Source organism: Salvelinus fontinalis, chromosome 28 (assembly GCF_029448725.1).
Source record: "Salvelinus fontinalis isolate EN_2023a chromosome 28, ASM2944872v1, whole genome shotgun sequence".
Lineage (NCBI taxonomy): Eukaryota > Metazoa > Chordata > Actinopteri > Salmoniformes > Salmonidae > Salvelinus > Salvelinus fontinalis.
The window spans coordinates 29,784,495-29,807,428 of NC_074692.1; the positions used below are offsets into that span (position 1 = coordinate 29,784,495).

General features: G+C 42.0%; 1 protein-coding gene across 2 annotated transcripts; it reads right to left on the reverse strand.

Annotated features, from left to right (window-relative positions):
- Positions 1–668: 668 nt before the first annotated feature.
- Positions 669–21,706, reverse strand: LOC129826569 (lysosomal membrane ascorbate-dependent ferrireductase CYB561A3). 2 transcript variants are annotated; one of them, XM_055887455.1, is made up of 7 exons: positions 21,548–21,706; positions 19,873–20,023; positions 18,953–19,160; positions 7,618–7,826; positions 7,277–7,431; positions 2,027–2,195; positions 669–1,680 (listed from the first exon to the last, which is right to left on the reverse strand). In XM_055887455.1, exons 2-7 carry the CDS (start codon positions 20,008–20,010, stop codon positions 1,657–1,659), a joined length of 903 nt encoding a protein of 300 aa, XP_055743430.1. In that variant the 5' UTR covers positions 20,011–20,023; positions 21,548–21,706; the 3' UTR covers positions 669–1,656. The 2 variants fall into 2 exon arrangements, with proteins under 2 accessions (XP_055743430.1, XP_055743431.1); XM_055887456.1 differs by lacking the exon at positions 19,873–20,023.
- Positions 21,707–22,934: the final 1,228 nt, after the last annotated feature.

Sequence of the window (22,934 nt, forward strand, 5' to 3'; positions counted from 1 at the left end):
TAATACTTTGGAATTTTTATTTAACAAGGTAAATTGACCGAGAACACATTTTCATTTACAGCTACAACCTGGGGAATAGTTACAGGGGAGAGGAGATGAATGAGCCAATTGTAAACTGGGGATGATTAGGTGACCATGATGGTACGTGTGCCAGATGGGGAATTTAGCCAGGACACCAGGGTTAACACCCCTACTCTTATGATATGTTCAATGGGCTCTTTAGTGACCACAAAGTTAGGACACGCATTTAACAACCCATCCGAAGACAGCAACCTACACAGGGCAATGTCCCCAATCACTGCCCCGGGGCATTGGTATATATATTTTTTTAAACCAAAGGAAAGTGTGCCTCCTGCTGGCCCTCCAACACCACTTCCAGCAGCATCGGGTCTCCCATCCAGAGACAAACCCTGCTTAGCTTCAGAAACAAGCCATCAGTGGGATGCAGGGTGGTATGCTCCAGGCAAAATAGGCCTAGCTGTAGCTTTCTCTACCCATAAGAACACAACATATTGTTTGTGGCCAAACACTGAATGGTCAATATAAAGAATTGAAATGAGCATTGAACAGATTCCAAAATCCCAGACCGTAGCTTTAATGATGAGACTACAGCCTAAATTGCATGCACAACAGGAATGGCAGTCACAAAGAAATGCTGAAATACTGTGTTATCTTTGAGTATATCATACTTTATTCATTATTATATTCATAAAGAAACAAGGCAGCGATGTAAAATCTACTATTTAATACATTTATAAAAACGTATATCTTGATGGGACATATTATTGCTTACAACACTGTCATGACCAGGGCCAGCACTAGTCTTTTGGGGGCCCTAAGCAAGATTTGCTTGGGGGGGGGGGGGGGGCTCCACCTCGCAGCCAAAACATGTCCGTGGTCCCAGCTTGATAGCGGAGAGAAACTTTTTTAAGTCGAAAGTAAATTTCATGCAATTCTACTCATTTTGCCATGGGACGGAGAAACATTTGCTAGCATGCCAGCAGATACCCATAAACTTCCAGTTATTGTGCTAACGCTAGTTAGCATTGGCTTTCAAAACTACCTCTAGCCTGCCTCATACTGGACACAGAACCATACAAATGGTATCCACAAGTTCATCTGACTCTGGAGAAGTAGATAAAGGGCCTCATTGCCGAAATCCCGAAGTATCACTTCAATATGATATCTGAGTGAGAATGACTAACAAAATCAATGTAAGCGCCCTGGAGTTCAGGGCCCCTTGGCATGTGCCCTGCGTGCCGAGTCAGTAATTGGCCATGATGGCCATGATTACTACAAGGTTTAGATAGCTGCCTAGACTAACTTACCAATCAAAACATTTTTAGCTGACATGGGCTAATTCAGTGACTGTCAGTGTCTGACCTAAGAGAAAAATTGCTGATGCAATAACACATTTTGAAATTGTACCTAGTGTATTTTACTATATTAACTCTCAACAGTAAGTTCAGACCCCCAAGTGGCCAAGGGCCCTTATGCCCAGGGTTGGCTCTGGTCCTGACAGTGGCTAGGACATTCAGCATCTCATTATTTGCTTAAGGCAACTTTGGACCCAGCAGGGGCAGATAACATTTCTGGATAGCTTGCGTAGTATGGTTAGCGGCTGAGAGCAGGTTTGAAGCCTCCTCATCTCTTCCATTAGCTGTCGTCTTGAAGCAGTGGCTGCATGTGGAAACATTAAGGTTTGTTAAAAACACAACGGAGTTGAATACATCTGTGAATACACTTTCACCTAGTATGAATATAGTATTGGAAAATAAAAAAGCATTTTCAGATGTCATTCAAATAATGAATTTGTTTTAGACCAAACAGGGTTTATAACCATCTCACAACACACAATAATGTACTTATAAAAAAAAAATACAAACAGCTATGAAGATAATACAGCTCTATCTGCATACATAGTATGGGACAAATCTGTTTTGATTTTTACACATCATATTCAGTGCTGCATTCGGTCAGGACATCTGACTTGGCAACATGACATCAGAAGGTTTGTTGCACTCACACTGTAGCCCAGGTCTTCACTTCGAGGCTCTGGTCGCTGCCATTTCTGATTGGATAGAATCTTCAGGACGACCAATCCAAAGGCTACAATCAAGACTCCTAACGAGTTGGCGACCAATGCCTCAGGTGGCATTTTGCCATATGGCATTGTTCCATTGGTAGTTCCTTTCCTGAAGAAAGAATCAACACAACACTTTGTATACAGTTTGAATAATATTGTCCAACACAGGTTGATGTCCTTTTTGTCTTTAGCTATAATATGGAAGTATGTGTTTAAAGAGTGCAATGTTTCCTACTCAATAAAAAAATATAAAATGTTACCAATGGCAACCTATTCCCTAGTACAATATTTCTCAATACTGTTCCTTGGGATTCAAAGGGGTGCGTGCACATGTTAGTTTTTTCCCTAGCACTAACATACAGTGCCTTTGAAAAGTATTCAGACCCGTTGAGTTTTTCCACATTTTGTCACGTTACAGCCATATTCTAAAATGGATTAAATAGTTTCCGCCCTCATCAACCTACACACAATACCCCATAACACCAAAGCAAAAACAGGTTTTTAGAATTTTTTGCAATAGTATATATAGTGGGGCAGAAAAGTATTTAGTCAGCCACCAATTGTGCAAGTTCTCCCAATTAAAAAGATGAGAGAGGCCTGTAATTTTCATCATAGGTACACTTCAACTATGACAGACAAAATGAGAAAAAAAATCCAGAAAATCACATTGTAGGATTTTTAATGAATTTATTTGCAAATTTTGGTGGAAAATAAGTATTTGGTCAATAACAAAAGTTTATCTCAATACTTTGTTATATACCCTTTGTTGGCAATGACAGAGGTCAAACGTTTTCTGTAAGTCTTCACAAGGTTTTCACACACTGTTGCTGGTATTTTGGCCCATTCCTCCATGCAGATCTCCTCTAGAGCAGTGATGTTTTGGGGCTGTTGCTGGGCAACACGGACTTTCAACTCCCTCCAAAGATTTTCTATGGGGTTGAGATCTGGAGACTGGCTAGGCCACTCCAGGACCTTGAAATGCTTCTTACGAAGCCACTCCTTCGTTTTCCGGGCGGTGTGTTTGGGATCATTGTCATGCTGAAAGACCCAGCCACGTTTCATCTTCAATGCCATTGCTGATGGTAGGCTTTGTTACTTTGGTCCCAGCTTCTGCAGGCCATTCACTAGGTCCCCCCGTGTGGTTCTGGGATTTTTGCTCACCGTTCTTGTGATCATTTTGACCCCACGGGGTGAGATCTTGCGTGGAGCCCCAGATCGAGGGAGATTATCAGTGGTCTTGTATGTCTTCCATTTCCTAATAATTGCTCCCACAGTTGATTTCTTCAAATCAAGCTGCTTACTTATTGCAGATTCAGTCTTCCCAGCCTGGTGCAGGTCTACAATTTTGTTTCTGGTGTCCTTTGACAGCTCTTTGGTCTTGGCCATAGTGGAGTTTGGAGTGTGACTGTTTGAGGTTGTGAACAGGTGTCTTTTATACTGATAACAAGTTCAAACAGGTGCCATTAATACGGTAACGAGTGGAGGACAGAGGAGCCTGTTAAAGAAGAAGTTACAGGTCTGTGAGAGCCAGAAATCTTGCTTGTTTGTATGTGACCAAATACTTATTTTCCACCACAATTTGCAAATAAATTCATTAAAAATCCTACAATGTGATTTTCTGGATTTTTTTTCTCATTTTGTCTGTCATAGTTGAAGTGTACCTATGATGAAAATTACAGGCCTCTCTCATCTTTTTAAGTAGGAGAACTTGCACAATTGGTGGCTGACTAAATACTTTTTTGCCCCACTGTATATACACTGCTCAAAAAAATAAAGGGAACACTTAAACAACACAATGTAATTCCAAGTCAATCACACTTCTGTGAAATCAAACTGTCCACTTAGGAAGCAACACTGATTGACAATAAATTTCACATGCTGTTGTGCAAATGGAATAGACAAAAGGTGGAAATTATAGACAATTAGCAAGACGCCCCCAATAAAGGAGTGGTTCTGCAGGTGGTGACCACAGACCACTACTCAGTTCCTATGCTTCCTGGCTGATGTTTGGTTACTTTTGAATGCTGGCGGTGCTTTCACTCTTGTGGTAGTCTACAACCCACACAAGTGGCTCAGGTAGTGCAGCTCATCCAGGATGGCACATCAATGCGAGCTGTGGCAAGAAAGTTTGCTGTGTCTGTCAGCGTAGTGTCCAGAGCATGGAGGCGCTACCAGGAGACAGGCCAGTACATCAGAAGACGTGGAGGAGGGCAACAACCCAGCAGCAGGACCGCTACCTCCGCCTTTGTGCAAGGAGGATTAGGAGGTGCAACTGCCAGAGCCCTGCAAAATGACCTCTAGCAGGCCACGAATGTGCATGTGTCTGCTCAAACGGTCAGAAACAGACTCCATGAGGGTGGTATGAGGGCTCGACGTCCACAGGTGGGGGTTGTGCAGGACGTTTGGCATTTGCCAGAGAACACCAAGATTGGCAAATTCGCCACTGGCGCCCTGTGCTCTTCACAGATGAAAGCAGGTTCACACTGAGCACATGTGACAGACGTGACAGAGTCTGGAGACGCCGTGGAGAACGTTCTGCTGCCTGAAACATCCTCCAGCATGACCGGTTTGGCGGTGGGTCAGTCATGGTGTGGGGTGGCATTTCTTTGTGGGGCCGCACAGCCCTCCATGTGCTCGCCAGAGGTAGCCTGACTGCCATTACGTACCGAGATGAGATCCTCAGACCCCTTGTGAGACCATATGCTGGTGCGGTTGTCCCTGGGTTCTTTCTAATGCAAGACAATGCAAGACCTCATGTGGCTGGAGTGTGTCAGCAGTTCCTGTAAGAGGAAGGCATTGAGGCATTGATGCTATGGACTGGCCCGCCCATTCCCCAGACCTGAATAAAATTGAGCACATTTGAGACAACATGTCTCGCTCCATCCACCAACGCCACGTTGCACCACAGACTGTCCAGGAGTTGGCGGATGCTTTAGTCCAGGTCTGGGAGGAGATCCCTCAGGAGACCATCCGCCACCTCATCAGGAGCATGCCCAGGCGTGTAGTGAGGTCATACAGGCACGTGGAGGACACACACACTACTGAGCCTCATTTTGACTTGTTTTAAGGACATTACATCAAAGTTGGATCAGCCTGTAGTGTGGTTTTTCACTTTAATTTTGAGTGTGACTCCAAATCCTGACCTCCATGGGTTGATAAATTTGATTTCCATTGATAACTTTTGTGTGATTTTGTAGTCAGCACATTCAACTATGTAAATAAAAAAGTATTTAATAAGAATATTTCATTCATTCAGATCTAGGATGTGTTATTTTAGTGTTCCCTTATTTTAGTGTTCCCTTTATTTTTTTGAGCAGTGTATATATATATATATGAAATGAAATGTGAAATTTACGTTTCTTTTATATATATATATATATATATATATATATATATATATATATATATATAAAAGAAACGTAAATTTCACATTTACATAAGCCTTCAGACCCTTTACTCAGACCCGATTACAGCCTTGCGTCTTCTTTGGTATGACGCTACAAGCTTGGCGCACCTGTATTTGGGGAGTTTCTTCCATTCTTCTCTGCAGATCCTCTCAAACTCTGTCAGGTTGGATGGGGAGCGACGCTGCACAGGTATTTTCAGGTCTCTCCAGAGATGTTAGACCTTGTTCAAATCCGGGCTCTGGCTGGGCTACTCAAACACATTCAGAGACTTGCCCCGAAGCCACTCCTGCATTGTCTTGGCTGTGTGCTTAGGGTTGTTGTCCTGTTGGAAGATTAACCTTCTTCCCAGTTTGAGGTCCTAAGCGCTCTGGATCAGGATTTAATCAGGGATCTCTCTGTACTTTGCTCTGTTAATCTTTCCCTCAATCCTGACTAGTCTCCCAGTCTCTGAAAATCATCCCCACAGAATGATGCTGCCACCACCAAGCTTCACCGTAGGGAAGGTGCCAGGTTTCCTACAGAAGTGACGCTTGGCATTCAGGCCAAAGAGTTCAATCTTGGTTTCATCAGACCAGATAATCTTGTCTCTCATGGTCTGAGAGTCTTCAGGTGCCTTTTGGCAAACTCCAACCGGGCTGTCATGTGCCTTTTACTGAAGAGTGGCTTCTGTCTGGCCACTTTACCATAAAGGCCTGATTGGTGGAGTGCTGCAGAGATGGCTGTCCTTCTGGAAGGCTCTCCCGTCTCCACAGAGGAACTCTGGAGCTCTGTCAGAGTGACCATCGGGTTCTTGGTCACCTTCCTGACCAAGGCCCTTCTCCACCGATTGCTCAGTTTGGCCGAGCGGCCAGCTCAAGGAAGAGTCTTGGTGGTTCCAAACTTCTTCCATTTTAGAATGATGGAGGCCACTGTGTTCTTGGGGACCTTCAATGTTGAAGACATTTTTTGGTACCCTTCCCCAGATATGTGCCTCGACAAAATCCTGTCTTGGAGCTATACGGACAATTCCTTTGACCACATGGCTTGGTTTTTGCTCTGACATGAACTGTCAACTGTGGGACCTTATATAGACAGGTGTGTCCCTTTCAAATTATGTCCAATCAATTGAATTTACCACAGGTGGACTCCAATCAAGTTGTAGAAACATTTCAAGGATGATCAATGGAAACAGGATGCACCTGAGCTCAATTTCAAGTCTCATAGCAAAGGGTCTGAATAATTATGTAAATAAAGTATTTCAGTTCTTTATTTCTAATACACTTGCGAAACATTCTAAGAACCTGTTTTCTACTTTGTGTGTAGATTAATCAGGAACAAATGTAATTTAAGCAATTTCAGAATAAGTCTGTAAGGTAACAAAATGTGGAAAAAGTCAAGGGGTCTGAATACTTTCAGAATGCACTGTACATGATTCAAATCAAAGGCTTGAATGAAATGTTAGCGCTTCCAAAAACAATGTGAAACACTGCCCTAGTGTACTGCTTTTCACCTGTAGGGCCTAGTGAAAAGTATTACACTACACTCTTAGAAAAAAAGGAGCTATCTAGAACCTAAAAGGGTTCTTCGGCTGTCCCCATAGCATAACCCTTTTAAGTTCCAGGTAGAACCCTTTTGGATTCCATGTTCATTTCAACAGAGGGTTCTACATGGACCCCAACAGGGTTCTACGTGGAACCAAAAAGGGTTCTCCTATGGGGACAACCGAAGAACCCTTTTCAAACCCTTTTTTCTAAGAGTATATAGTGAATAGGGTGCTATTTGAGACGCAGACAATGTCTCTTACAGTGCAAAGAAGAGCTTCTCGTTGATCCCTGAGATGCAGGACACAATGCTGAGTATCAGTATGCAGCCTCCCATCCACACATGGGCAGGCTTAAGCAGCTTGCGGAATGACATGGGTGAGCAGGGCAGGAGGAAGCCAGCAAGGCCCATCACCCACTGAAAACAAAACATATGTCACCATCTCACAGCCATAGAAAGTGGCATTACGATTCTAACAATCACCATACATGCCAAGTACGACATAATACGTTTAGGCCATTATATGGCGTAATATGAGCTGACAATTGTTTTTAAGACCATGCCGTTTTAATTTGTGTGCTGGCAGTGGCAGATATACTAAACCTGAGTGGTGAAGAGTGCTGTAGTGCAAATGCCAATCCAGCTGTGCAAGGAGTAGAGGTTGGGAGTTCTGTTGGTGTTGTGGAAGTCAAACACAGCACAGAGGCCAAGGATGGAGCAGAGCAGGGCCAGGAGCATGACACCAGCATGCAGCAGTTTCCAGGGCAGCTTATTCTGCCCCCATGTGAGGGGAATGCGGTACAACACCGCTCCTAGAGATAAGACAGGTAAAGACACAAACATTTAAAAAGGTTACCACTCACTTTACTTGGATATAAGCTGCAATTGAAGCTTTGTTTTAATTGTCTTTCTCTCATGTATACAGTACATCAGGGCTATTCAACTATATTCTTACAGGGGCTAAAATTGCAGGGGGGCCAGACATTTTCCATAAGCGATTATTCTTTGGAAGAACTGTATAAAAAAGCAACACACACACACCAATAAAGCACTTATCTTAAAATGTAATGTTGCTAAAAGTAATTACGAAAGAAGTGGAAGGCGCTCAACCAACTAATCATTGAAAAGGAAAAGCACAACTAGGGCTGTGGCGGTCACGAAATTTCATCAGCCTGTGATTGTCAAGCAAATAACTGTCGGTCTCACGGTAATTGACAGTTAATTAACATAAACACATTTCACATCTCCGGGCTTCCAAATATAGCCTACAAGCCATTTTTAAAAGTCTAATAAATCCATGTAATATAGCCTACACCTTCACAATAATTCCAATATTTATTTTAGACAGGTCTAAAGAGGCATGATTTAAAAAAAAAAGTAGTCTATTTCAGAAGAAAAGAATAGCATACTCTGAGTTGTCCTTATGCTAGGTCCTGACATGGCTAAGCCAAATGGTCGTGGGCTACACTAGTTCATTTAGAAGACAAGATTTCCTTAAAATTCCGTTTCAATATCTTATAGTATGAAGAATACAATTGAACAAAGCTGAATAAAATATAAATATTTTCTCCAAACGATTTGAGGGAGTGCGCACATGCGGCTATTCTTCGTTGAGCGGTTAACAAATATATAGGTACCCCTTATATGCTACATTTAGAGTTATTAATGTAACTTTACTTGTTCTACAAACGTTGGGCTATATGTTTCAATGTTTTATTCATTGTAAGGCTGCACGATGAGACTCTAATGATGATTTGAAAAAAGTCACTTGAAAGGGATAAGCCCTGCTTAGTTTTTTTTTTTTTGCGCAGGCTGTACACACTCCAATAGTCTCTCATTCACAATTTCACAAGCACTTGATAATGCATCGAATTTCATGGCGGCATCCCTTTCTGGCCGTAATGCACTCTAAAAAAAATCCATGACTTTTGCGGCCCGGAGTGTGGCGTTGAGCCCTTCGCAATCCGAAGTGTCTCTCACTCACATGGCTCTCCATCACGTGATCGGGTCTTCACAGGCTACAAATAAGACACATCGGGGATGCAACTGTGCTAATTCCTTATCCAATTCCGAGGTGCATATTGAAAGATATTGGAAGAAATGTCCACATTTACTTTTCATCAGCCAACACGATGAGTAGGCCTAACGAACAGCAAAAGCACTAGCCTATATTAATTTACTATCCCCCATCGTACAAAAATCGACCTATTATATTATGTGCGAGAAATAAATATTCCACATAGTCTGGGACAGTTGTGGGATGAGATGGATCCCAAATTAATACAACCACTAGCATAAAAAAAAACGTGGCTGACGCAACAGATCAGAACGTTTAGCTTAAAATGTTGATAAACTATTTAGCTTAAAATGTTGATAAACTATGAGGTTATTTCTTCACATTACACACGCAGCAATACGCACACGGTAGTAGGCTATAAGTGCGAATGTTCCATTAGTGAAAAACACCATTATCAAAAGTGACCGCAAATATAATTCTGCACGTAATGCTTATATTATAAAGGTCATTTTTACAGTGAAAATTGTCTTCCTCAAACTTGAAACTCACGCTGGAGGAGATGGCTGCCGTTTTACTGTCTCCTAACCAATTGTGCTATTGTGTGTTTTTTCGTATTATTCTTAACTTATTTTGTACATACTGTTTCTGCCACCGTCTATTATGACGAAAAGAGCTTCAAGATATCAGGACAGCGATTACTCACCTCCTACTGGAAGAAGATTTTTTGAACAAGTCCAATGCGAAGGATTTACTTCAGACACACAAACAAGGCCCTCATCCCCATCATTCGCAGGAGAAAGAGACGAAGATATCGGGACGTAGGTCGGGGTGCCTTGTATGGATCCGACGGCAATTGGATAATCTACCTTTACCATCAGTCCTATTAGCCAACGTACAATCATTGGATAACAAAATAGATGAACTACGATCACATATACAGTGGCAAGAACAAGTATGTGAACCCTTTGGAATTACCTGGATGTCTGCATAAATTTGACATAAAATTTGATCTGATCTTCATCTAAATCACAACAATAGTCAAACACAGTGTGCTTAAACTAATAACACACAAATTATTGTATTTTTCTTGTCAATATTGAATACATCATTTCAACATTCACAGTGTAGTTTGGAAAAAGTATGTGAACACCTAGGCTAATGACTTCTCCAAAAGCTAATTGGAATCAGGAGTCAACTAACCTGGAGTCGAATCAATGAGACGAGATTGGAGATTTTGGTTAGAGCTGCCCTGCCCCCCAAAAAAGACTCACAAAATTTGAGTTTGCTATTCACAAGACGCATTGCCTGATGTGAACCATGCCTCGAACAAAAGAGATCACAGAAGACCTAAGATTAAGAATTGCTGCCTTGCATAAAGCTGTAAAGGGTTACAAAAGTATCTCTAAAAGTCAGTCCACAGTAAGACAAATTGTCTATAAATGGAGAAATTTCAGCCCTGTTGCTACTGTTGCTAGGAGTGGCCGTCCTGCAAAGATGACTACAAGAGCACAGCGCACAATGCTCAATGAGGTTAAGAAGAATCCTAGAGTGTCAGCTAAAGAATTACAGAAATCTCTGGAACATGCTAACATCTGTTCACGAGTCTAGAATACTGCTTACAAGCAAATTTAAAGCAGTAAGCACCAGTGACTAAGGTCAATAAAGAAGTGGTCAGATGACGCAGATACTAAGCTACAGGACTGTTTTGTAAACACAGACTGGAATATGTTCTGGGATTCTTCCGGTGGCATTGAGGAGTACACCACATCAGTCACTGGCTTCATCAATAAGTGCATCGATGACATCATCCCCACAGTGTACGTACATACCCCAACAAATAGCCATGGATTACAGGCAACATTCGCACTGAGCTAAAGGGTAGAGCTGCCGCTTTCAAGGAGTGGGACTCCAACTCGGAAGCTTACAAGAAATCCTGATGAAATCTAATGATAAATCCCGCTGTCACGTTCCTGACCTATTTCTGTTAGTTTGTTGTATGTGTTAGTTGGTCAGGACGTGAGTTTGGGTGGGCATTCTATGTTTTCTGTTTCTATGTTGGTTTAAGGGTTGCCTGGTATGGCTCTCAATTAGAGGCAGGTGTTTGGCGTTTCCTCTAATTGAGAGTCATTTTTAGGTAGGTTGTTTCACAGTGTTCGTTGTGGGTGGTTGTCTCCTGTGTCAGTGTTTGTCGCACCATACGGGACTGTTCTCGGTTTGTTTGTACATCGTTCTTTTTGTGTAGTCTATTTTCCCTGTTCGTGCGTTCTTCGTGTTATATGTAAGTTCGTATAGTTCAGGTTTGTCTTGATTTGTTTTGTTATTTTGTTAATTATTTTCAAGTGGTTTCGTTTCGTGTTTTTCCCGTCTTGTTTTATTAAAATTATGTCATATCAACCCGCTGCGCCTTGGTCGAATCACTACTCCTCCTCTTCGGTTGTAGAGGAGGAGGAATACCGTTACACCCGCTATGCCCTCCGACGAACCATCAAACAGGCAAAGTGTAAATACAGGATTAAGATTGAATCGTATTACACCGGCTCTGACGCACATTGGATGTGGCAGGGCTGGCAAACTGTTTACAGACTACAAAGGGAAGCACAGCTGCGAGCTGCCCAGTGACACAAGCCTACCAGATGAGCTAAATTACTTCGTTGCGCGCTTCGAGGAGAGCAACACTGAAACATGCATGAGAGCATTAGCTGTTCCGGACGACTGTGTGATCACGATCTCCGTAGCCGACGTGAGTAATACCTTTAAACAGGTCAACATTCACAAGGCAGCAGGGCCAGACGGATTACCAGGATGTGTACTCCGAGCATGCGCTGACCAACTGGCAAGTGTCTTCACTGACATTTTCAATCTCTCCTTGACTGAGTCTGTAACAACATATTTCAAGCAGACCACCATAGTCCCTGTGCCCAAGAACACCAAGGTAACATGTCTAAATGACTACCGACCCGTAGCACTCACGTCTGTAACCATGAAGTGCTTTGAAAGGCTGGTCATGGCTCACATCAACACCATTATCCCAGAAACCCTAGACCCACTCCAATTTGCATACCCCCTCAACAGATCCACAGATGATGCAATCTATATTGCACTCCACACTGCCCGTTCCCACCTGGACAAAAGGAACACATATGTGAGAATGCTATTCATTGACTACAGCTCAGCGTTCAACACCATAGTGCACTCAAAGCTCATCACTAAGCTCAGGACTCTGGGACTAAACACCTCCCTCTGCAACTGGATCCTGGACGTCCTGACAGGCCGACCCCAGGTGGTAAGGGTAGGTAACAACACATCCGCCACACTGTTCCTCAACATGTGGGCCCCTTAGGGGTGCGTGCTCAGTCCCCTCCTGTACTCTCTGTTCACTCATGACTGCATGGTCAGGCACGACTCCAACACCATAATTAAGTTTGCCGATGACACAACTGATCACCGACAACGATGAGACAGCCTATAGGGAGGTCAGAGACCTGGCCGTGTAGTGCCAGGATAACAACCTCTTCCTCAACATGATCAGGACAACGAGTGGACTACAGGAAAAGGAGGACCGAGCACACCCCCATTCTCATCGGCGGGGCTGTAGTGAAGCAGGTTGAGAGCTTCAAGTTCCTTGGCGTCCACATCACCAACAAACTATCATGGTGAAAACACACCAAGACAGTCGTGAAGAGGGCACGACAAAGACTATTCAATCTCAGGAGTCTGAAAAGATTTGGCATGGGTCCTCAGATCCTCAAAAGGTTATACAGCTGCACCATCGAGAGCATCTTGATTGGTTGCACCACTGCCTGGAATGGCAACTGCTCGGCCTCCGACCGCAAGGCACTACACAGAGGGTAGAGCATACGGCCCAGTACATCCCTGGGTTCAAGCATCCCGCCATCCAGGACCTCTATACAAGGCGGTGTCAGAGGAAGGCCCTAAAGATTGTCAAAGACTCCAGCCACCCTAGTCATAGACCGTTCTCTCTGCTACCACATGGCAAGCGGTGCCGGAGCGCCAAGTCTAGGTCCAAAAGGCTTCTTAACAGCATCTACCCACAAGCCATAAGACTCCTTAACAGCTAAATGGCTACCCTGACTATTTGCATTGCCCCCCAACACTGCTGCTACTCTCTGTTTATTATCTATGCATAGTCACTAACTCTACCGACATGTACATTTTACCTCAATTACCTCTACTAACTTTTGCCCCCGCACATTGACTCTGTACCAGTACCCTGTGTATATAGCCTCACTAATGTTATTTTACTGCTGCTCTTCAATTATTACTTTTATTTTTTATTAATACTTATTTTTCTTTAAACTGCATTATTGGTTAAGGGCTTGTAAGTAAGTATTTCACTCTAAAGTCTACACCTGTAGTTTCGGCGCATGTGACAAATAAATACAAATTGATTTATAATTGAGTGGCAACGCACGTGCTAGCAGTTGCTCCCGACGCCACTTGGGTACACTGCAGCATCCACCAAGAGGCTCTTGCTACCAAGGGAATACCTGACAGCTTGAAATACATTTTGGACACTACAGTGAAAATGGTTAACTATTGTTCAAGCAAGGCCCCTGAACTCTCGTGTATTTTCTGCACTATGCAATGACATGGGCAGCGACCATGTAACGCTTTTACAACATACAGAAGTGCGCTAGTTATCAAGGGGCAAAGTATTGACACGTTTTTTCGAATTGAAAGACGAGCTTAAAGTTTTGACCACCGCTTGCATAATAACGAGTTTCTCTCACAACTGGCCGATCTGGGTGATGTTCTTTCTCACCTGAATGATCTGAATCTAGGATTACAGGGACTCTCCGCAACTATATTCAATGTGCGGGATAAAATTGAGGCTATGATTAAGAAGTTGGAGCTCTTCTCTGTCTGCATTAACAAGGACAACACACAGGTATTTCCATCATTGTTTGATTTTTTGTGTGCAAATGAACTCAAGCGTTTGGACTAGAGGTAGACCGATTATGATTTTTCAACGCCGATACCGATTATTGGAGGACCAAAAAAAGCTGATACCGATTACTCGGACAATTTTTTAAATGTATTTGTAATAATGACAATTACAACAATACTGAATGAACACTTATTTTAACTTAATATAATACATCAATAAAATCAATTTAGCCTCAAATAAATAATGAAACATGTTCAATTTGGTTTAAATAATGCAAAAACAAAGTGTTGGAGAAGAAAGTAAAAGTGTGATATGTGCCATGAAAGAAAGCTAACGTTTAAGTTCCTTGCTCAGAACATGAGAACATATGAAAGCTGGTGGTACCTTTTAACATGAGTCTTTAATATTCCCAGGTAAGAAGTTTTAGGTTGTAGTTATTATAGGAATTATAGGACTATTTCTCTCTATACCATTTGTATTTCATATGCCTTTGACTATTGGATGTTCTTATAGGCACTTTAGTATTGCCAGTGTAACATTATAGCTTCCATCCCTCCCCTCGCCGCTACCTGGGCTCGAACCAGGAACACATCGACAACAGCCACCCTCGAAGCAGCGTTACCCATGCAGAGCAAGGGGAACAACTACTCCAAGTCTCAGAGCGAGTGACGTTTGAAACGCTATTAGCGCGCACCCCGCTAACTAGCTAGCCATTTCACATCGGTTACACCAGCCTAAGCTCGGGAGTTGATAGGCTTGAAGTCATAAACAGCGCAATGCTTGAAGCATTGCCAAGAGCTGCTGACAAAACGCTGACAAACCTAGTTAAATAAAGGTGTAAAAAAAAAAAATCATTTTTTTTTAAATCGGCGTCCAAAATTACCGATTTCCGATTGTTATGAAAACTTGAAATTGGGCTCTAATTAATCGGCCATTCCAATTAATCGGTCAACCTCTATTATGGACAATGTCAAATGTGATATAGCGAAGCACCTGAGTGAGTTGGGTGCACAATTACGCAGGTACATTCCCTAAACTGATGACACCAACAACTGGATTCGTTATCCCTATCATGCCCTACCTCCAGTCCACTTACCGCTATCTGAACAAGAGAGCCTCATCGAAATTGCAACAAGCGGTTCTGTGAAAATTGAATATAATCAGAAGCCACTGGCAGATTTATGGATTGGGCAGCGCTCAAAGTATCCTGCCTTGGCAAATCGCGCTGTTAAGACACTGATGCCCTTTGCAACCACGTACCTATGTGAGAGTGGATTCTCGGCCCTCACTAGCATGAAAACTAAATACATGCACAGACTGTGTGTGGAAAATGATTTAAAATAGACTCTCCCCAATACAGCCCAACATTGCAGAGTTACAGTATATCACAAAAGTGAGTACACCCCTCACATTTTTGTACATATTTGACTATATCTTTTCATGTGACAACACTGAAGAAATGACACTTTGCTACAATGTAAAGTAGTGAGTGTACAGCTTGTATAACAGTATAAATTTGCTGTCCCCTCAAAATAACTCAACACACAGCCATTAATGTCTAAACCGCTGGCAACAAAAGTGAGTACACCCCTAAGTGAAAAAGTCAATATTTGTCCCAATTAGCCTTTTTCCCTACCCGGTGTCATGTGACTCGTTACTGTTACAAGGTCTCAGGTGTGAATGGGAAGCAGGTGTGTTAAATGTGGTGTCATCGCTCTCACACTCCCTCATACTGACTGGTCACTGAAAGTTCAACATTGCACCTCATGGCAAAGAACTCTCTGAGGATCTGAAAAAAAAGAATTGTTGCTCTACATAAAGATGGCCTGGGCTATAAGAAGATTGCCAAGACCCTGAAACTGAGCTGCAGCACGGTGGCCAAGACCATACAGCGGTTTAACTGGACAGGTTCCACTCAGAACAGGCCTCGCCATGATCGACCAAAGAAGTTGAGTGCACGTGCTCAGCGTCATATCCAGAGGTTGTCTTTGGGAAATAGATGTATCAGTGCTGTATGAGTGCTGCCAGCATTGCTGCAGAGGTTGAAGGGGTGGGGGGTCAGCCTGTCAGTACTCAGACTATACGCCGTACACTGCATCAAATTGGTATGCATGGCTGTCGTCCCAGGAGGAAGCCTCTTCTAAAGATGATGCACAAGAAAGCCCGCAAACAGTTTGCTGAAGACAAGCAGACTAAGGACATCGATTACTGGAACCATGTTCTGTGGTCTGTTGAGACCAAGGTAAACTTATTTGGTTCAGATGGTGTCAAGCGTGTGTGGCGGCAACCAGGTGAGGAGTACAAAGACAAGTGTGTCTTGTCTACAGTCAAGCATGGTGGTGGGAGTGTCATGGTCTGGGGCTGCATGAGTGCTGCCGGCACTGGGGAGAGTTCATTGAGGGAACCATGAATGCCAACATGTACTGTGACATACTGAAGCAGAGCATGATCCCCTCCCTTCGGAGACTGGGCCGCAGGGCAGTATTCCAACATGATAACGACCCCAAACACACCTCCAAGACGACCACTGCCTTGCTAAAGAAGCTGAGGGTAAAGGTGATGGACTGGCCAAGCATGTCTCCAGACCTAAACCCTATTGAGCATCTGTGGAGCATCCTCAAACGGAAGGTGGAGGAGTGCAAGGTCTCTAACATCCACCAGCTCCGTGATGTCGTCATGGAGGAGTGGAAGAGGACTCCAGTGGAAACCTGTGAAACTCTGGTGAACTCCATGCCCAAGAGTGTTAAGGCAGTGCTGGAAAATGATGGTGGCCACACAAAATATTGACACTTTGGGCCCAATTTGGACATTTTCACTTAGGGGTGTACTCACTTTTGTTGCCAGCGGTTTAGACGTTAAAGGCTGTGTGTTGAGTTATTTTGAGGGGACAGCAAATTTACACTGTTATACAAGCTGTACACTCACTACTTTACATTGTAGCAAAGTGTCATTTCTTCAGTGTTGTCACATGAAAAGATATAGTCAAATATTTACAAAAATGTGAGGGGTGTACTCACTTTTGTGATATACTGTATGTGCATCCTTTCAAGCACACCCTTCTCATTATCCTGTGGCGAGTTATTCACAATTTTCGATGAACAAATAAGGTTTTATATGTAAGATGGTTAAATAAAGAGCAAAATTATTTATTATTATTATTTGTCACTTCCCACGACCCGGGTTGTGACAAAAACTCACACTCAATCTTATGTTTAATAAATGTATCTTATGGTGTGTGTGTGGCAAGCTTACAATGATGGCAAAAAACAACATTTGAGAGTGCGCTGACCCTAGTGCTAGAGGGGGTGCACAGCTGTAGGTTGAATGTTTGAAGGTGTATGGGACTATAAAACATTTGGGAACCACTGGGCTAGGCTACATGAGGTGTGCGACTATGATTAGAAAATGTTGGAAAAAAAGGCTTTGTTTCTTATGCTGGGTATCATTCACAAGTGATAATATATAATTCACCAGTGATAGGCTAATATTATCACCCATCAGGCTATTCTTGATTTAATCTTGTCTTTACATACACTAAGTAATATATGTGTGACATTTGTTTTGATTTAGAATGGACCATTATCATGCACCTGTATCGAAAAATACATGGAATCTGAGCACTTAGCGAATGGAGGATGCTTTTCCCCATTATTTATTTTTATGCCAGCCAGGTAAGATATACTCCTGTTGTAAATAGAAGCAATGTGCTTAATATTAGGAAGGTTTTGAAATAAATATAGTAGGCCTAGCCTATAGAAAGCTGATGGTATCTTCGTCTTTTTATTTACGGCCATCACTCTATAGAAATGTTGCGCAAAATGAGCTCATGGGCTCTCATGAAGTGTTTGATGGGATTTTGATTAGAGGGACAATAGAGTGCTGAGTACCAGACCGTTAGCAAGTTTGGTAGGCTACTAATGACCAGCAGCAGCATTAGAGCTTGGAGAAGCCTAATTACCGTGACTAAATGGTCATGTGGAATTTGACGGCCTTCATGACTTGTGACCGCCAGTGTGGCGGTAATACGGTCACCGCAACAGCCCTAGGCACAACGCTCGCGCTCACCATTTTTTAAAACAACCATTAAAAGCTTCTTAAAAGTAATTTGGTCATTTTAAAATGATCTGAAAACTATGCAGCTCAATAAATAACACAAGAATGTGTCAAATCAGGTAATGCCAAATTCCAGTCTGAAGGAAGTATGCTTTGAATTCATTTCCCCCAGTCATTAGATGTTTTTCTGTCACGCTACCTTCTAATGATTCCTTGTGAGCATCAGAGGGAAACAGAAGGCACGTATTTGTTCCTGAGAGTTGTAGCTTTTAGGAATGGGGTCATAATATTGTGTAGATTAAACTGTTCAAACGCTTGAGCCAAATTCATATGAAGAAAAAATTATCCACATAGGCTAGAGACTGCAAAGAATCTAATTTTGGCACTGAATGTCAGATTTTGTCAGGTATTTTTTTGCAGATCTTTTATTCATGTTCAGGATTGATCAAAGGGCCAGTCTAAATGAATAAACGGCACGGATCTGGCCCGTGGGCCTCCAGTTGAATATCCCTGCAGTACACTGTCAAAGTGGTTAAGTTCTTGACATGCCTACGGTGCAAGCGAAAGACGAGAAGGGAGCAGCGAAGGAAGTTAAGGTGACTTTATTTAGCTTTCTATATGCCGAAACACCAGCACAGAACATCTTCATATCCTACATATCATTATATATCCAAACATGAATCCTTCATTGCGATTTAAATGCTTTCAGTTCTTATTTCCAATTAATGTCTGAGACACATTCATCTGCATCAACAAGGGAAAGTGAAACCACTTGATTGTAGTTTCACTACAACTGACAAAAGCCACTCACCTACATAACAAACCCCCATACATAACACAAACTATCCAAACCTGAGAAAGTCATTGTAATTAAAAAATCTAAAGTTCTCATTTCAAAGGCTGAGACACATCTGCCTGCACCAAAGACTGGAAGTAAAAGCACTTCCTGAGCCACTCACCATTGCCGTAGAGCACGACGAGACCTGTGACCATCAGGACAGGGTGCCAGTTAAACTGAAGGGCCGAGCCATCCCAGGCAAAGCCACCACGCCACTTGGAGTTCCAGATGGACACAAACACCACACAGGCGATCCCCAGGCACAGGCACAGCAGGTAGCAGAAGTAGAAAGACACAATGGATCTCATCCTGGTAGAACAATCTGCAAGCTAGTTTGAGAACACAAGAAAAGAATGGAAAGAAAGTTATTTAATGGAATTGCATGGTTACAGAAGTCTGGACATTTTCAGAGTAGGAACAAACCTCCACTCTGAGAAGTGTGAATTAGGTGAAATGGACAATAATAAAAGCCTAGGCTATACAGTAAAAACATACATACAGTTTGTCCTCACTATCTTGTCTCACCGTCAACACAAAATGAGCAAGATAAGACAGTTCAAGTGTGATTCAGTTTCTGTTCCACTTCTGTGTCTGGTGGCTTGAAAAATCCCTAAATGGTTTCTGACCAAAATCAGTTGGGTCTAAATACCTTAATGTGGCTCCTACGAATGATGCTGCATTCATAACCAAGTAGGGTGGTGGTAATTACCAGTTGTGAAGTCGTAAATACGAGTTGGAGGTATTCACATGCTTTGAACTCATTGAGAAAAGTTGATTGGCTAATGTCAAAAAAGCTGCGTCAACATTAACTAAAAGTACAGCTATCATGCTCGCAAACAAATTATAGTGTTTCAAAAAAACATTAATAGATTGTTAAAATAATGTTTTGTTGTTGCATTTAACTGCCCGAAATACAGTTGAAGGCCATTTTCTTAATATGTGACGTCAGAGTTGGAGGGCCGTTCAACTGGATTCTTCCCAGTTGTATGTGGTAAATACCACCTTCCCACTTGGTTATGAACGCAGCATTAGGCTACTCACAATGGACCTTGATTTCAGTTCCTTTTTCATTGTGTCAACTGCTAACTCGCTTCCACATTCCATTGTCTCATTCCACTGGCTTAGGGGTAAGCACTCAGATGGGGTTGAACAGGTGTTAGGTGGGGTATAGTCATGCATCTGGTCAGGTGCCCTAAATTAAAATAGTAAGGTATCACACATTGACTTAGGTAGACATCGCATCATTGTATCTGTCCCATTGTGGTGTCTGTGAGAGCACGGGCAGCGTCATTTAGGCCATCTGCATTTTGAAATAATCTATTTTCTTCTTCTAATATTTCTATAAATTGGCAACAAGGGCCTGGGTTCCGGCCTAGAAGCACGGTTTCGACTGCTCCTACAGTTTTGCTTCGGTACGGCAGTTTAACTGACGCCCGGCCCAGAAAGACAATTTGCATAGACAGCAACATAGAGACGTCATATTTGAAAATTCCTAATCAGAAACTTTGGTCATCACCTTTGTACACAAAACTTCCCATGAATTATTAAAATAATCGTCGCTGAGGCTTATTTTTTTTCCCATCACACACATCCAAACATAATAACATTTTATATTCATCCAATGTCTGCCATGTTTTTGGATGACATCGTTTCTGCTCTCTGTGCGTATTGAGTGCTAGTGCGCATGTGAACCGGATGCAACCCAGATATAGACAGTCCATGAATGGACCGAGGTATAATTCATTATCATGAGTCGATTAACTTGAAAACAATGGTCGAACATATTGGTCACAATCTCCAGGTCTTATTATTCATCAGTGGTTGGCAAACAAACTGAAAAAGTGCACACTTTGAACAGGTATAAAGCCAAGGTTGGCGATTTACTGCCACCTGCAGTTATGGAATGTTTCCTCACGCATATAATTCATTATCTGATCCATCCTGATGACATAATGTGATCCTTTCTTAACCCATAGGAAATCCCACCCAGTTGATTACTTCAAAATGGTGAAAGTCCTCAATGGTGCTGCCCATGCTAACACAAGCTTTAGGGCACTAGAGTCCTTCATCTATCTCTATGGCATCACATCCATGATGCTTTGTGGGTAAATTGTGACGACTGACCTATAAATAATAAGTAGACCTTGCTAGTTATTTATGATGCAAGGTTATTTGAAAATCAGTTATTCAGCATTTGCCTGCACTGTCGAACAAGCCCACTTTTGACGAGAGACCGTACTTTCTAAAGAGCACAGGGATTTTTTTTTGGGGGGGGGGGGGGTCAGAATACACACGACCATGAAGATAAACATTGAGCATGGATTATGTCTAAACAAGACTAAGGGCTTTTTAACCCTGGGGATATCAAACAGGTCTCACGGGAAAAATACTAGCTAGCTATGCACCGTCACCCTGAGATTGCCTACCTTAGAATACAGTATGATACAGTGTGAATATTGTATGTAACACATGCAACAAGCCACATATGATATAAATCATAGTACACATATCGGTAAAAACTAAAAACGGGAAATATTCCTGGGAAAAAATTGTCAAAGCCACATATACCACAAACTGAACAAAAAAACATCCTAAATAGCTACTTAACTAGCTAGCTAACAAAGCTGTTGTTGATTGACCCGAGTTCATGAGTACACATAACGTTAGCTATAGTAAGTTAGCTAGTTCAAACTTAAAGCAATTAAGCACTTCCTACCTATCTTACGATTCTTCCATATCAGCTTAGATCGAGATAATTAAATACTACTTATAATAATTGCCAAATTTTGTAACGTTTAGAAATTAATTATATTCAATCGGCACTAAAACGTCTGCTGGTGTTTATTACGAGTCACATTTCCTTATTGACCTCGCAAGGCATGGTGGGAAATGTATTCTAGGCTACAAACGATAAACCGTGTGCCCGAACTGCCATAGTAGGCAACAACAGTACCATGTTGCATTGAAACTTTCTGTTGAAAATCTCTCTAGCTAACAAAACTGTTGCTTGTATTATGAAGCCAAGATCAATGATATAAATAATCATGACAAAAAACTTTGGAGAACTTTAAATAAAATTATGAGCAGAAAGACAAATTCAACTCCATCGTTCATCGAATCAGATGGCTCATTCATCACAAAAACATTTGATATTTCCAAATATTTTAATGATTACTTCATTGGCAAAGTGGGAAAACTTAGACAGGAAATGACAACAACGAACAGTTAACCTTTATTCATGAATAAAATTAAAGAAAGCATTGTAAATTTGAATTTTGTAAAGTTAGTACGGGAGAGGTGAAAAAGTATTGTTATCGATCAATATCTAAAAATCTCCAGGCATTAGCAACTTAGATGGAAAGCTACTGAGGATGGTAGCTGACTCTATATCCACTCCTATACAGTTGAAGTCGGAAGTTTATATACACTTAAGTTGGAGTCATTATTAAAACTTGTTTTTCAACCACTCCACAAATTTCTTGTTAACAAATTATAGTTTTGGCAAGTCGGTTAGGACACCTACTTTGTGCATGACACAAGTAATTTTCCCAACAATTGTTTACAGACAGATTATTTCACTTATAACTCACTGTATCATATTTCCAGTGGGTCAGAAGTTTACATACACTAAGTTGACTGTGCCTTTAAACAGCTTGGAAAATTACAGAAAATGATGTAATGGCTTTAGAAGATTCTGATAGGCTAATTGACATCATTTGAGTCAATTGGAGGTGTACTTGTGGATGTATTTCAAGGCCTACCTTCAAATTCAGTGCCTCTTTGCTTGACATCATGGAAAAAGCTAAAGAAATCAGCCAAGACCTCAGAAGTGTTTTTTTTTTTAGACCTCCACAAGTCTGGTTCATCCTTGGGAGCAATTTCCAAATGCCTGAAGGTACCACGTTCATCTGTACAAACAATAGTAAGCAAGTATAAGCAACATGGGACCATGCAGCCGTCAAACTGCTCAGGAAGGAGATGGAAGGACTTATTGATGGAAGGTTGTGGAAGGCTACCCTAAGTGCTCTGTCTCCTAGAGATGAATATACTTTGGTGCAAAAAGTGCATATCAATCCCAGAACAACAACAAAGGACCTGCTGGA

Coding starts and splice junctions, on each gene's coding strand:
- LOC129826569 (XM_055887455.1), bottom strand. CDS start 20,010: ATGCATGACTATACCCCACCTAACACCTGTTCAACCCCATCTGAGTGC. Junction 7,432..7,617: donor CAGCACTCTTCACCACTCAG/GTTTAGTATATC, acceptor TTTTGTTTTCAG/TGGGTGATGGGCCTTGCTGG. Junction 2,196..7,276: donor GAGAAGCTCTTCTTTGCACT/GTAAGAGACATT, acceptor TTCTTTCTTCAG/GAAAGGAACTACCAATGGAA.